Consider the following 16,125-nt stretch of genomic DNA (forward strand, 5'->3'; position numbering starts at 1 on the left):
AGTTGTTCATGATCGGCTTGGTTCATTTACAGCCCTAGAGTGTCCTTGTTTCTTAGAACAAGCCCTTATCTATGATATTTCTTTATTTGTATTTTCATGAATAAAGTTTTAGTCTGTTCATCAAAAAAAAAAAAAAATTGACTACTACAAAAATGTACAGACTAAATTGACAATAACCACAAAATATAAGGATCAAAATGATATTTTCACCAAAATTGTGATACTTAACATCAACATCTAACAGAAATTAACAAGAAAGTTTAATTGAATAAACTTAAAACTTACTGGATTGAAGGTATGTAAATTTAAAAAACTGAATTAAATTGTCAAACTTAGAAAGTATAGTTTTTAATTTAGTTTAAAAAGTTTGTAATTTTGTATTTTATCTCTTTTATATATATATATATAGAGAGAGAGAGAGAGAGAGAGAGAGAGAGAGAGAGAGAGAGAGAATCAACATTTAGAAGTTTAAATTTTATGAAGTGTGTTGAAATGTGGCAAGTGTGACTAAAAATCGTCGAAATGGGACCAAAGTCAGTGGCGGTGGTGCACCATATTCATAAAATACTGTCTCTTTCTGCCTCCTACCCCAAAAATCTTTTACATAAAACAACAGGATTTGGCGATCCATATCAGCCAACCCCAACCTACCATACCAACATAATCATTAATCATTTTAATTTTCTTTTTTTATAAATTAAAAAAAAAAAAAAAAAATCCCGCCTTAAGTATTTTGTATTTAGCAGGAATTAAAAAATCCCGCCACACCTTTCTGCTGCTATTAAGATTCCAATTAATGAAATGGTCCCTTCCCTTCACACTTGCACTTCGTGTCTCAAACTGTGACATTAATTGAACACTTTTTGGTTGAGTTCTGCCTCTCTCTTTTTTTCTTGGTCTCGGACTTTTTTGATTGATAGTATTTTTCAATGAGACTTTTGTTTAATCACTTTAAGATTAAGATACTTTTTTCTTTTTCTATTTTTTGAGTAGATCCAAAATTGTAGGAGTCTTTTGGAAGAAATTCTTCATTTTTAACAATAATTTTAGTGCACTTATTCAATCCTTGTTTCTACATATGTTCATTGTGTTTCCGATTTGTTTTCAAAAGCACTCACTGCCATTGGTGTTTTACAAATATTGAGAGACTGTTTAAACAACAATTTTTTGTATTTAAATACCACAATACGTATTTTCACAACACTTAAACAACATTATTAGGAGTTTTTTTACCCAATGAGTCTTGCTATTTGTTTTGGCCACAGCCTTCAACGAACAATAAGAAGGTGTTTGGTATATGCACTTAAAAACTGAAAATTGTTATTTGAAAATATGTGTGGAAATATGTGTAGTTGAAAAAATATTTAGAAATACATATAATGTTGTTTAAAAACTGAAAATTATTGTTTAAAAACATGTATCAAACACTCCCTAACTGTCCAGACTCTACACAAAGCTGGCCTTACCTGATTCTCCCCAAAAAAAAAAAAAAAAAAACTGGCCTAACCTAAACCCAACCTAAAAAGTACTTTCTTTTTGACAATCTGATCCTAAGCTCATGCACAAATCATTAATAAATGACACTATCAATAAATCTAATCACATTTCAATATCACCTGCCTTCCAATCCCCTCGACATTAATTTTATATATATATATATATATATATATAAAATTAATGTCGAGGGGATTGGTATTTCACCAATATATATATATATATATATATAAATCAAACTAAACTAATTATTGTCTTATTATGATGATAAAAATTAATTATATAGCAAAAGTATGGATTCAATTCTACACTATCAATCCTTTCAAAAAAATAATAAAAAATTCTACGCTATCAATAATAATAATAATAATATATAAAAGTTGCCCACACAGTTCAAAAGAAATCTGATTCAAAATTCAAGTAAAAACCATTCTTCAAAGCATTATAATGGAAAATTGCATTATAATGGAAAATGTTAAGAATTTAGCAAGTTTTACTATATGAAATTTACAAATTGATGTGATAATAAATATAATTAGTAGATTTTAACTACTTCATAAATAAATATTTAAATTGTCTCTTTATGATTGATAACACATTAATTTATAAGTTTAACATTATAAAATTTGCAATACCAATAACACTACTCTATTTTAATTGGTGAGATGCCAAAAATCTTATAACTTACTTAGTTAGCACCTTTTTTGATATTTCTTATAGAGACCTTTAGGTTTTAAATCTTCCGTACCAATTGTAACTACTAAATTATTAAAAATAAAAATAAAAAAAATTGATGATAATAATAATAATAATAATAATAATAATAATTGGTGAGACAAACGTAACGCCTATATCTTTTAAGATCATCAATACATTTACATAATTACAATTCAACCATAATATAATGAACCCTTCGATTCTAGAAGAGTCTAAAAGTATTCTTGTAATCTAATTCTTCTGGTGCAGTTCTTTGACATTCTCTCAATTTTGAAAGTCTAAAATAGGGAAAAAAAATAATATATATATATATATATATATATATTTGATATTCTGAGGCTGTCATGCCATGTAGATATACATGAACTTTTTGACCTGCCAAAATTGAAAGCTCAACGATAAATCATAAACTATGTGGGGCAATTTGTTGTCATGTGAAAACAGTCTGTTGAAAATTTTGAATCTTTTTTTCCTGAAGAAGAATTGGGTATTAAGGAAGAAGATAAAGATAAAATTGATGACATCATAAGGGGTAGGTTCTAATTTGGACAATTGATAGAAGAATACAAATTCAACCATGCAACCTAACCGTGTTGAATTTTAAGAGCACAACACTTAATAAAAAAGATTAAAACTTAAACTAAAAAAGCATTTTTACCATACTAAAAGCACTACATAAACATAACGCGCATAAAAGCATTATTCTTTGAAAACACACGCGCACCGCACCTCCTTCAATTCATGTTCTCCGCTTAGTAGTGCTACCCATTACTATGCAGCTCAACCACCTATGCCTCATTTTACCGGCCGACTTTGATGAAATCAAGCCGGTTGATGATGAACAAGTCCATAAAAAACCCACAGATGAGAAGGTCAAGAAACACCCCTACCGTCACTGCAGCAATCATATTCTGGCTTTAATCCGTGAGTTACTAGGCAGAGTTTATGACTCAAAGTGGGTCAGTTCTTGTTACCATCATCATGACTCAAAAAGAAAACACCATTCTGGAGTGGTAGTGTTTCATGACACGGCTGGTATACAACTTTCTGACAAGGTTGGTGGAGACAATCCAAGGATCTTCAGCTTTGCTGAGCTTTATATAGGGTCTAATGGTTTTAGTGAGGATGAAGTGCTTGGCAGTGGAGGTTTTGGCAAAGTTTATAGAGCAGTTTTACCTAGTGATGGAACTGTGGTTGCTGTGAAATGCTTGGCAGAGAGAGGGGAACGGTTTGAGAAGACCTTTGTGGCTGAATTGGTGGCTGTTGCTCACCTCCGACACAGGAACCTTGTCCGGCTGAGAGGGTGGTGCGTTCATGAAGACCAATTGTTATTGGTTTACGACTACATGCCCAACCGGAGCCTTGACCGCATACTTTTCAGGAGACCGGAAAACATGGGGTCAGCTCCAACTCTCAGTTGGGAGCGTAGGAGTAATATTGTCAGTGGCTTGGCAGCTGCACTTTTCTATCTTCACGAACAGTTAGAAACACAAATCATTCACCGCGATGTGAAGACAAGCAACGTCATGCTTGATTCGCATTATAATGCCCGGCTTGGTGATTTTGGCTTGGCAAGGTGGTTAGAACATGAACTCCATTACCAAACCAGCAGAACAGAAATTCAAAATGAACAGTTTAGGCTGGCAGAGACAACCAGAATTGGTGGCACAATTGGATACTTGCCCCCTGAGAGCTTCCAAAAACGAAGTGTTGCCACTGCAAAATCCGATGTTTTTAGCTTTGGAATTGTTGTTTTAGAAGTGGTGTCGGGTAGGCGCGCAGTAGATCTCACATACCCAGATGATCAGATAATCTTGCTTGACTGGATCCGAAGGCTATCTGATGAAGGAAAGCTTCTTCAAGCAGGGGATAATCGGCTACCAGATGATGGGTCTTACAGTCTTTCAGATATGGAGCGCTTAATCCATCTTGCGCTCCTATGCACACTCCACAGCCCAGAATCACGGCCAAGTATGAAATGGGTGGTGGAAACACTTTCAGGCAACATGTCTGGCAAACTGCCTGCTCTGCCATCATTTCGGTCTCACCCTCTATACATCTCTTTATCCTCCCCTACAAACTCTAGCAGCAGCAGCAATGCTACTGCCACCACTGGGTCAATGATAGCCAGCTCTACCACATCTGCCTCATCCAACTATGTGACAGCCACTGCAGAAACCATATATGCAACTGCTGAATATGGGAACAGCAACATCAACTCTTCAGATAGCACTCGTCGCAGGCAAACTACTTTTCCCTTGGTAGAAACTCCGCGAGAAATATCCTTCAAGGAAATCATTTCCGCTACAAAAAATTTCTCAGAATCCCGAAGGGTAGCAGAGCTAGACTTCGGAACTGCATACCATGGCTTCCTTGATGACAGTCACCATGTCCTGGTGAAGCGGCTTGGCATGAAGACATGCCCTGCACTCAGAGCAAGATTCTCAAACGAACTACAAAATTTAGGAAGGCTCCGCCACCGAAACTTGGTTCAACTCCGTGGATGGTGCACTGAGCAAGGGGAGATGCTTGTTGTCTACGATTACTCAGCAAATCGCCTTCTAAGTCACCTGCTTTTTCCTCATATTAATAGAATTGACCGTTCTGTCCTGCGGTGGCACCACAGATACAACATAATCAGATCGCTTGCATCCGCCGTTCTTTATCTTCATGAGGAATGGGATGAACAAGTTATCCACAGAAACATTACCACTTCTGCCGTTATTCTTGATCCAGACTTGAACCCAAGACTCAGTTGTTTTGCTCTTGCTGAATTTTTAACAAGAAACGAACATGGGCATCATGTAGTTACTAACACAAGCAGATCAGTTCGTGGGATATTTGGTTATATGTCACCAGAGTATATAGAGTCTGGTGAAGCAACCTCCATGGCTGATGTATATAGCTTTGGCGTTGTGGTGCTTGAAATGATTAGTGGACAGATGGCGGTTGACTTTCGGCGGCCAGAGGTTCTATTGGTGAAGAGAGTTCATGAATTTGAGGCAAGGAGAAGACCATTGGAGGAACTGGCTGACATAAGGTTGAATGGAGAGTACAATCACAAAGAACTGATGAGAATGGTAAAGCTAGGAATTGCATGCACACGATCCAACCGGCAACTAAGGCCAAGCATGAGGCAGATTGTAAGTATACTTGATGGGAATGATGAGTGCTTTGTGGATGAAGGCAAAAAGGAGATCGGGGAAGAATGGAAAGAAAGAAATGCATATTCTTTGTCAATAATTAGGAGGATCCAAGCACTGGGAATACAATGATACTCAACCGACTGACATTAAAGAGGGGCAGATAAAATGCAAACTGGATTCTGAATTCTGATAACTGAAATAGTTTTATTTCGTTTCTTTTCTTTATTTTTTCCCCTTTCCACACCTTTCTTGTTAAGCTTTTTGTGTGCTGTTTAAGCTAGATTTTTTTGTATCATAACAAAGAAACGTGTCTTCATGTGTATTTTTTGTACAATAGTTATATCCAAAATTTTGGCCTATCCATTTCCAAGAACCATTCATACAAATATTTTCTAATAAAATCTAAAGAATACATGAAGAACAGATTTAGAATAATATATATATAAAAAAAAAAAAAAAATTAAAAAAAAATCAAGAAATTATTTTGTGATACATAACATGGCTCCGAGTCTCCGACTTCTAAGATTTCAAAAGAAGCCATAAATAGACAAACTAGAGAAAACATCTATTTTTTACATCTTTTTTTGCACTCAAGTTTTTACATATCTGAAATGCTTAGATATATACACATATTGATCAACCTGACCTCATCAAGTCTTCACATCATGTTAATTTCTACACAGCCGTCTATTTCTTTAAGTTCCTGTCAGAGGCATATCCTCATCCATGTCAATTCCAACCCAATTGATGAAAGCAAAGAGAAACTCTCTGAAACTGACCTTCCCATTTTTGTCCCAGTCCATTTCTTCTGCATATTTTGAAAAGGAAACAAGGAAATCAACAAAAATTAGAGGGAAAAAAGAAGGAAAACTGAGGAAGATCAAACCAAAACAAAAAATTTAGCAATAAAAAACAAGAACAAAATAAAATTTAAAGCATAGCCAGTGAAGCATTTTATACTGAATCGGCTCTTGGTGATGTGTGAAGGGGATTTCTCCCAAGGAGATGTCTCATTCAAGGCCTTGACCATGTCTTTCTTATTCAGCTTTCCATTACCATTTTTATCGAGAAACATGAATACTTCAATTATGGTATCAAAAGTCGCTTCAAGCTGTGGTGAACCCAACCTTGAAGTCTGAAACAAAATCTGAAGTAAATTATATATGTATTGGACTAGCAAAAAAATTCACTGCAAATGTTTAACTCTGAGATAAACAAAAGAATTGATATGAAGTTTATTGTGAGTACAGTATGATTGGAAGAAGGCTCCTTCAGGAGATAGATAAGACAGAGAAGGACAATAAACTCATTGAATTGTATCCCTTCACTGCCATCAATGTCACATGAATGGAAAAGATCCTCAACCTCCTCCTCTGTCAGATGGAGTTGCAATTTCTGTAAGCATTTCTTTAGTTCCTCTCGGTCAATAGTTCCATTAGAGTCCTCATCTATGAGAGAGAGAGAGAGAGAGAGAGAGAGAGAGAATTTACAATAAAAGTTAATGTTCATAACTTGAAAGGGGGAAAGGCTTAGAGGTTGAGAAAACAACCCTCTTGAAACTCACCATACTGCTCAAATACAGATCCTATGTTTTTCAATCCCTCTCTGAACTGAGGGAATTTCAAAATTATACTGTTAATTGACTTGAAATTTTGATATCCTGATGATCCTCTCTTTGCCTCAACCATTTTCTTTTCAAGCTTTGCATCCAACCTCTTATACTTGCTTGTTGAACTACCACGGCAAAGCATGCTTCCTACTTTTTTGGACAAAGACTTCAGAGAAGGCCAGGGCTGAGATGTGCCTTTGGATGAGACACAAGCAGGAGGAATCAATTTAAAGCTCACAAATAAGATGAGACACAGCTCATGTCTGCATATCTTACATCTTAATTGTTCCACCAGCTACATTATCAGATTTATCGCATATATGGCCATATGACATTCAAAAATCACACATTTGACGTCAAGAATGGAAATGATGACAGATTATTCATGCTGACTTTATGATATCAGCAGCATGGTCTGGCAATACAATGAAGACTATTTTGGCTCATTTATGGAATGTAACTGTGAATTGGAGATTGCAAAGCCTATGAAGCTGATGACAATCATGTGGCACCAGTAGCAGTCATGATGCTGATGATAATTTTGTGCCAATTGCAGTAGTGATGCTGAGGCAAGTCATGAAACAGAAGACATGGAACTTATATGTGTGTGTGTGTGTGTGTTCAGTGCCAATTTTAGCAGCAGTCACAAAGCATGTGTGTGATGAGTGAAGAGTACTTACGCTGGAAGCAAAGAGATGTTGGTTATTATGCTGATGGTGTTAATAATTTTACTCTTGGCAAAATTATCATTGTGGTGATAGCAACAGTGAGGGTGGTGGTATGTTATTGATGATTGTGCAATTAGAAGAATTTTGTTCTTAGAAGTAAATAACGAGCATTTTTGCCAAAAAGTAAAACTTTTTATCCGTACACACACACGCTCGCGCACGCGCACACACGCACGTTTAATGCAGAGAGAGAGGGAGAAGTCTATCAAGAAAAGAACAATTGGTTAAGAGAATTACCTGAATGCATTTCTTTATCAATTCAGCTGATGAGTGCCATGTTGTTAAAGGAAAGAACTATATGTTAGGAGACCTATCATATTTGTTGATTATATGTGTCAATCAAATGCAATTAAGTAAATATTGAGAAATAAAAAATAGTTTAGTACACAACTATCTGCTATTCTCTGTGTGCTTGGACATAAAGATTATTTTTATCTTCCAAATATATTCAATGAGACACTGACTTACAGACATTCCTATCGACCTTTTTAAAAAATAGCTAGTAGAAAACTTCAAGTTAAAAGTCAAAGTCCATACTACACCAAAGAGGCATGTCCCCTTTACTGGGTCCATAAAGGGAATTAGCCCAGACTAAAACAGGAAGGCTCTTGCAGCTCCTATTAGATCTGCATATAGATTAAACCTAACTCAATGGGTGGATAATCATGAATTTGCAAGCCAACAGAATGACCTAGAGACACAGGAGACTCTTTGTCAAAGAACACATTTGTTGAAGCACACAGCTTATTGTAAGGACAGAGGATGGTTTTATCTTCAAGAGAATTTAGCTCCACAGCTTTTCTACCCATTCAGAAAGGTGTACAACCAATAATGCTATTGCATTAACTTTGGATATGTTCATTTACGAGTTGAGAAATTTGTTTGAAAACAATTCACCAACATTACAATTTGACAGCACTACCCCATGTTGAGCAATGATTAATGAGGAACTTACTTTAACACAAACTTTCATATGAATCTCTTGTAGCTATACTCATATTTAATGAAAATTAGTTATTTGTCATCAGTTGAGGACATGTTAGCCACATATGTGCATTACTCCAAGAGGATTAGTCAAAATTAGGGTTCCCCACAATTGCTTATATAACCCATATCAACCTAGTAATAGTATGCACCCGATGTGAGACTCAACATAAACATGTGTAAGCCTTCACAATCCAAATTCATACAATCCAGGATATCACAATGATGGTCTTAAGTTCCCAAATCTTAGTATGAATATCTATATCTCGTACCGCAAGCTCAAATGCCAACTTTTAATATTCTCCACTGAACCAGCAATCTGAGCTGCTAATTCATTTCTTCATTTACTAACATATAGCATGCGTTTGCCAACAAATGTTTGTGCATTTTGCGTTTTTTTTGGCTGGTCCCATGGCACTGTTCACGGACCAGCCAACTTTAGTAAAATGCAGCAACAGTATTTTGCCTTTTAAAAATTATTTTGCTACAGTGTTTTCAGCAAAATAAATGGTATCCAAACAGACCCATAATTTACTTTTTATTTTATTGATGAGCATTCCAAATATGAAATCATGGCCATAGTTGGTAGACTATTAGACTACCACATACGGATACGGACCACCCAGATTTATGAATCATCCACTGTACATGATATAGAATACATATATAGCCACTTCCATGTATTTTCCAGAGCCAATAACTCTGAAATATGTCTCTTGATCTCAACATTAACACTCAGTTACTCCAGTTTAAAATAAATCCATAGAACCCAACCCTTTATTTGGATGTCAGAAAGAAAAATACACCAAAGAGAATTTTTTGAGCAAATTTGAGAATTATTTTCTCTTTTTATGTTTCTTCCAACACCAAACTATTTATTATAGTAAATAACCTATCAAGCAAGCATCAAAAGATATGGTAAAAATGAATTGTTCTTCATCTTTATAAAAAGTGAACATATATGTGCATGTACGTATACAATCCAATCCAACCTGAATCTTGTCAATCAATCACAAGAAAATACACCCATATACTATGAAACAAATGTCAATTGATAACTGGCCAAAATATATGATCACACACTTCGCCCAACAAACCATATTCAGAAAGATAAAATTAGAACAACACTCCATCCATTTTTTGGCTTTCCAATACTATTCTAACATTACAGCAAACCATTTTATAGCTTGAAGAGCACCCAAAAATTATTATAAAAATAATAATAATAATAATAATAATAACAGAAAGAAAGAAAGACATACCTAGTGAAAAAACTTTCATGATGTCAGAGCGGAAGGAGCTAGTTTGTTTTTTTTTTTTTACAAGAGATGAAAAGGTTTGCAAGGAATAATGATATATATTAGGCAAGGCATACGGGCAAAAGCGAGAAGCACAAGCAAAAGAGAAGCAAAATGGTTCTTGTAAAGTGGAGATGCTATTATTGCTTTTGCCCTTTGCTTTTGACAGGAGGTAGTACTTAATTAAAATATAATATGCCTCTCTTTTCAAGAACTCTTCTTTACTTTTTAGTGTGATTTAAGATTAGCAGCGGTACAAGTAGTTAGGTGTAGTTTAAAATTATAATTCTTACTTTTTAAAAAAAAATAATAAGTTAACATCATCACATATTTTAAAATTTTAATAGTTAAATATATGTTATTTATGTTTGTAACTGTGGGGCCAAATAGTTTGTGGGTTCGGCCCGCTCGCTTATGGGGAGTCCACGGACCCCAAACTGAAGGAGGCCAGGGTCCAAGCCCAAAAATATTAAGCCCAAAGTGGCCCAAAGATACAGCCGAGGGCGGCTTAGTCCTCGGCAGACCCAATGTCTCACTGATGAAAGTGGCATACAAGCAAACTTAAAAGATCAGAAAATATCTCGGGGAAATTGTCCTTAATACCCCTCATTGATATGACATTGCACCTAACAGAACCGGATTCTTAGGCTTTATTAACCATGCCCAACAATGCTGGGATGGGATTGACAGGACAAATATCAGTCCTGGAAAAACTGACCCTACACGTGGACGAGGGACAACAAACGTAGGCTAGTATAAAAGGAAAGGTAAACTAATTAGGGACGGATCCCCCCCCATCTCACTTCCTGGGAAAAACTCCAGGGAGGAGAATGCCCGGATAATATATGTGCATCACCATGAAAAACCTATCGCCGGGTAACCGGAGAGAAACACAAGTGCTCCTCGGACATGATCCGAGGAGTCCAATCCCTCAATTTATAAAGTTATTGGGCTTGGATACCCGGACTAAAGCCTTTTCTAGTCTAGGTTTATCTAAGGTCCGGCCTGGATCAACGCCCCGTGACCAAACGCTAGCCTTTAAAGCCCACTCTCTACAAATTTTATTGTGTGGGATCCATCACGCACCAGTCCAACCTCATCGTTGGGCCGTTTGAAGATCGTGTCCCTACAGTAACATATATGCCAAATTTCGTACCAACTGAATCTTATTTATTATTCGATTTATAAACTTATTTTTTATACATAATTTTAGATTACAAAAAATTGAAATTAAAAAATTTGATTAATGATATAACTATTTATTTTTAATCTTCTAAAAATTTTGCAAAGAAAGAGTAATCAAACAATTCACATCCATATCAGCTAAGTTTGTAAACTTGTTGGCAAACTTTGTCCATCACAACTAACTAAGATGAGACATGGATGAAGAAGAAGGATAGCAGTAATGTAATCTCAACGGATGCTTCCTCTAACTATACATTCTCAATAGAAACACTACACAGTACAGACCATGTAAGTAAGACAGTGAGTATCTTCGCAATGATAGAAGAACAGTCCTCAAAATAACTAGATGATTTTTTTTCTTCCAAAATATGACCTAGCAGCTTTGATAGACGATAGGCTGATTTAGAATCTTCTTTCAAGCACGATCCTACGGCTACACCAACAGTATTAGAAATTTTATTTTATACACACACCATCTAGACTTGTATGTATATGAATATGATGTCATGGCTGCTAGTTGTTTGGACTTGGACAGAGACTTGAACATCAATCTTTATATTCCTCCAAAAGCCCTCTATGCTTCTTAACAAAACTAGGACGATGTCGATGGCTAAAATTGCTAACTAACACCAATCTCCAAACAATTTCGTCAATTAGTAAGATTTCTAAACTATTTATCAAACTAACATCTCGAGTCTTTTAGACTCGATTTTACTGTAGCAACTCGAGTTTTAAAGACTTGATTTCCCTCAGACATCAACAAACCAAAACCCAGAGAGAAGCATCATCAAACCCCAATGGAAACTTCAAAGACCCAGAGAATAAAATGAAGGAATTAGAGGAAAACCTTTGCCATCGCCGCTGCCTTGAGCGTTCGCTGTCCTCACTGGGTTTGATCTCTCTGGTTTTTTTCTTCGTGAATTCTGTTTGGGTTTGTTCTTCGTGGGTTGTTTTTTTTTTTTCTTCTTCTCCATCGTTTCTAGTTTTTTTGTTCCTTCTCCGTTGTTTTCTGGGGTTTATTGCTTCTTTGGTTGTTTGCTTTGACCTCTTTCGTTTTTCTTTGATTGTTTTGAGAAGAGGAAGAGACTAGAAGAAGAGACTTGTGTTTTTTCATTTTGTGTTGTGGAACTCGAATCTTTAAGAATTGAGTTCCATGTAGATTTTTATAGAAATCAAGTCTTTGATACTCGAGTTTCTATAGTGACTCAAGTCTAATAGACTCAAGATGTTAGTTTACTAAATAGTTTAAAAACCTTACTAACTAACGAAATTGTTTAGAGATTGGTGTTAGTTTGCAATTTTTGCCCAATGTCGATCAACCATGCCACACCTTACAAGTGTACACGCACACCAAGGCATACATTAAAAATAAATAAATAAATAAAAGAGTTCAATGTCATCATCATCTAGCTTGTACAAAACACTTTGTAACAAAACAATTGAGAGAGAAGCTATATATCAAAATTGGGGCTCATCTTCTCAAGCTTCCTTGATTGTCTATCTTTTGTTTGCTTCACAATTGGGGGTTCTTTCAACTACCATGTGAATGTGAGATTAATTATAGTGATTCCTTATGTTCAAGAATGGGATATGAGCTAAATTAATTGGAGGATACCCAACCTCCTCTGAGAGAGAGAGAGAGAGAGAGAGAGAGAGAGAGAGAGAGAGAGAGAGAGAGAGAGAGAGAGAGAGAGAGAGAGAGAGAGAGAGAGAGAGAGAGAGAGAGAGAGAGAGAGAGAGAGAGAGAGATTGGTATCTTTTTTCTTTTTCTTTTTTGAGAAAGAGAAAAGTTGGTATCTTATTTCTGGAATGAGTCTTACAATCTGAATTAGCCCAATTTAAGTAATCCAACTTTTGTAAATGTTTTGCATAATTGCGAAAGTGGTTGTTTGGCATATGAATGTGGTACGAATTTATGTTTAATCCACTTTTCATTTTTAGGAAAGTTAAGCAATTATGAAACATAAGTTAAGCAATTAGGAAATTTAACTTTAATTGTGTATATATATATATATATAAAAGAAGGTATACTTTCTTTATCTCAATAGGTCACAGGTACAGCCAATAAATAGAGTATTTTATTTTAATCTCAATGGACAAACCGACTTTTGGTGAGATACAGTTTTTTCTTAATTAAATTCATAAAAACCATTGTTTGTTTTGCCTTTATATGTGTGTATATATATACATATATATATATATATATATACATATATATATATATATATATATATCAATTTTATTAATAAAGTTTGTCTACAAAACTTAAGCGTATATGACCCAAAAGTTAGATTTCATTAAACTTATATGTCTTTCTTATATTTAATAAAAAAGAGGATTAGAAGCCTCATTACAGATCTGAAAGGATTATCAAATAGTCATAATATAATTGCAAGATGGCTTGTGTATCTTAAATTTGGTTCTCTACTATCCAGTTGTTTGGTTAATTGGTATTGGTCTTTGAAAGCTTGAAAATGTGTGAAAACACAAGAGCTTGTTTAGACCCCCAATTAAAAATTACAGCTAGATTGTTTTTACTCTAACTTATCTAAGTGCGGAAATAAGAGTAAATGAAGCGCAATCAACCGATACTACTCTAGTGCATAAACATGAACAACAAACAATAAAAGTAAAGCACAAGAGTAAAGGAAAAGAGATGCAAACAAAAGATAACATGGCGATGTGTTATAGAAGAGGAAACCGAAGAACTCGGCGAAAAACCTCTCCACCACCCTCCAAGGGATAAATCGATCCACTAGACAATAAGTTGGGATACACGAATAGCAAGAGATCCTCCAAGCCTAATCTATCCAATGTACCTAAGCCCTCCAAGCTCCTACTCCAACAAGGCTTCTCAGAACCGTATCTTGTCTAGCTTTCCGGATCCCGCAATACACCCGATTGCATCCGCCAAGCCTCACCGGCTTCTTTTAGCAAATTCCCAAAACTTCCCAAGCTCCAAAACACTCTCTACATTCTGAAAAGGCATGGGTTGTGTTTGGGTACAAATCTCCTATTAAGGTATGTCAATGGGAGAGGGAAGGAGAAAAGGCTACAATGATTTCTCACTAAGGATGAGTAGCTCTCTCTCCAAAAGATGGGTGTGTGTGTTGTAGAAAACCTATCTAGAGTTTTTCTCTCTAAATGGTCTCTTTACAATTTGTGGGTAATGAGGGTATATATAACATTGGTGAAGGGTAAGAAAGTCACACTTAAAAATCCTCCAGGCAGAATGTTTCGTAACTATCTCGCAGGAAGGCCTTACCCACGAGATACTCGCGAAATTGACAGCCTGGCACGACTCTTCAGCTTCTAGTCATGTGCTTCTCACGTGGCTACTTCATAGGTTAGCTTCTCGCGAACTTCTTGCAAGATCCACTTGATCTTCAATTAAGCTTGAGTCTTCACTAATTTAATACTAAACCCAATACAATAAAATCCCACAAAATACAAGGAACAAAATTAAAGCAATTACAACACTTTTTGTCATGGAATAAAGCCAACATAAAACTTAGTTGTAAATCACAACTTTACAATCTTACTTTATGAGATTTTAAAAATTTTTAATATTAGCAAGGATTTGTGGTAAGTTTCAATTTCAAGTGAAAGTTGAGTCTAATCTTGATGCCAAATATGTATTTTTGCATGATCAATTTTCTTTGTACTTATTATTGTGTGCATATATTGCACTTTTTGATATGAAATTGTTGTTAATTTTTAGGCAAAGGTTTTATATGGCTAAGATTCAAGAATTGTGTACCACTTTCAATGAGTTCCTATCAAGCAAATTCAGAATATTGAGAATTTTATACCACTTTAAGAGAATAAATGCATCACTGAAGTAAATATTATGTTCTTCCAGCATTTTTAAGAGCTTTTTCAAGCGTGTGGATAATTTACAAAAATGTTATCTTACACATAGTCAACAATTTGTTTTAACTCCATTACTTTTACATGATGATTAAAGTATGTTTTAAGTGGCATTGTGATATGCACTTTTGACCAAACTTATTATTATTATTATTATTATTATTATTATTATTATTATTATTATTATTATTATTATTATTTGTAATTTTTATTAAACTTAGCGACTAGTTGATTTAAGTAGCTATGAATAAATTATACTTGACTATGGTTTATCTATTTGTGATTCTATGCATGCTATTTATTGTTTGGGAATTTTTTGTTGTGACTTATGAACTTTAATATGCTTATTTTGATTCAATCCTCCTTTTGGATGCATATGGACTATGCATCCTATTCCCCCATATCAACATGTCTATGTGAAGGTATTATATACCTTGTTAGACTCATTTACATGCCTAAGTGTTACCATTAGATTAGAGTTAGTCCATGGGTGGATATTTGGTGGATGGGAAACAAACTTGTTCATATTAATTTACACTAGTTTACATCCTTGTTGTATCATGTATGAGATAGTGGATTGTGTTGACTTATATTGCTATTCTATTTATTTTGATAGTTGAGGATTTATTGTTATATGCCAGATGTTTATGTTCTTATCTCTTCCTCCATGCAAAACAAGGGTCCATATGCTAACTCTTTGGTTAGTATTATGGATTCCAAGCTTCATATCAAAATGGCTTAATTTAAAGCATCTTTCAATAATTATTTTCAAAATGTTTCTTCAAATAAAGATTTTTTTCTAAAGACCTTTCAAACCCTCAAAGGGAATCTCAATGGAAACCCATTAGTCCAAGCTTGGTAAAATCTCATGAGAATTTTTATCACCAAAACCCTTCAAGGGAATTTTCATAATCAAACCTCGTGAGAATTTTCATCACCAAACTCCCTTTTGAAGGAATTTTCATAATTAAGCTCAAGGGGGGGGGGGGGGGGGGGGGGGATTTTTTTCAAACTAACTCATGATATTTTCACTAAACCCCATTCTAGGGAACTTTTCTAACTTAAACTCATGAGATTTTTACCAAAAACTCTTC

At 35.0% G+C, this 16,125-nt stretch overlaps 2 protein-coding genes across 5 annotated transcripts; one reads left to right on the forward strand and one right to left on the reverse strand.

The window, feature by feature from the left end:
* The first annotated feature begins 2,872 nt into the window (after positions 1–2,872).
* On the forward strand, positions 2,873–5,730 carry LOC126688425 (receptor like protein kinase S.2). The gene has a single exon (XM_050383110.1). The coding sequence runs from the start codon at positions 2,985–2,987 to the stop codon at positions 5,484–5,486; it is 2,502 nt and encodes an 833-aa protein (XP_050239067.1). The 5' UTR covers positions 2,873–2,984; the 3' UTR covers positions 5,487–5,730.
* Positions 5,731–5,828: 98 nt separating this feature from the next.
* LOC126688426 (probable calcium-binding protein CML22) lies at positions 5,829–10,142 on the reverse strand. 4 transcript variants are annotated; one of them, XM_050383114.1, is made up of 6 exons: positions 9,941–10,142; positions 6,922–7,161; positions 6,606–6,805; positions 6,318–6,492; positions 6,137–6,165; positions 5,829–6,060 (listed from the first exon to the last, which is right to left on the reverse strand). In XM_050383114.1, exons 1-6 carry the CDS (start codon positions 9,957–9,959, stop codon positions 6,016–6,018), a joined length of 708 nt encoding a protein of 235 aa, XP_050239071.1. In that variant the 5' UTR covers positions 9,960–10,142; the 3' UTR covers positions 5,829–6,015. The 4 variants fall into 4 exon arrangements, with proteins under 4 accessions (XP_050239071.1, XP_050239070.1, XP_050239069.1 ...); XM_050383113.1 differs by adding an exon at positions 7,932–7,957 and having other exon boundaries at positions 5,829–6,165; positions 9,941–10,138; XM_050383112.1 differs by adding an exon at positions 7,932–8,004 and having other exon boundaries at positions 5,829–6,165; positions 9,941–10,137.
* Between the last annotated feature and the right edge of the window lie 5,983 nt (positions 10,143–16,125).

The sequence above is a fragment of the Quercus robur genome, chromosome 6, assembly GCF_932294415.1.
Source record: "Quercus robur chromosome 6, dhQueRobu3.1, whole genome shotgun sequence".
Classification (NCBI taxonomy): Eukaryota; Viridiplantae; Streptophyta; class Magnoliopsida; order Fagales; family Fagaceae; genus Quercus; species Quercus robur.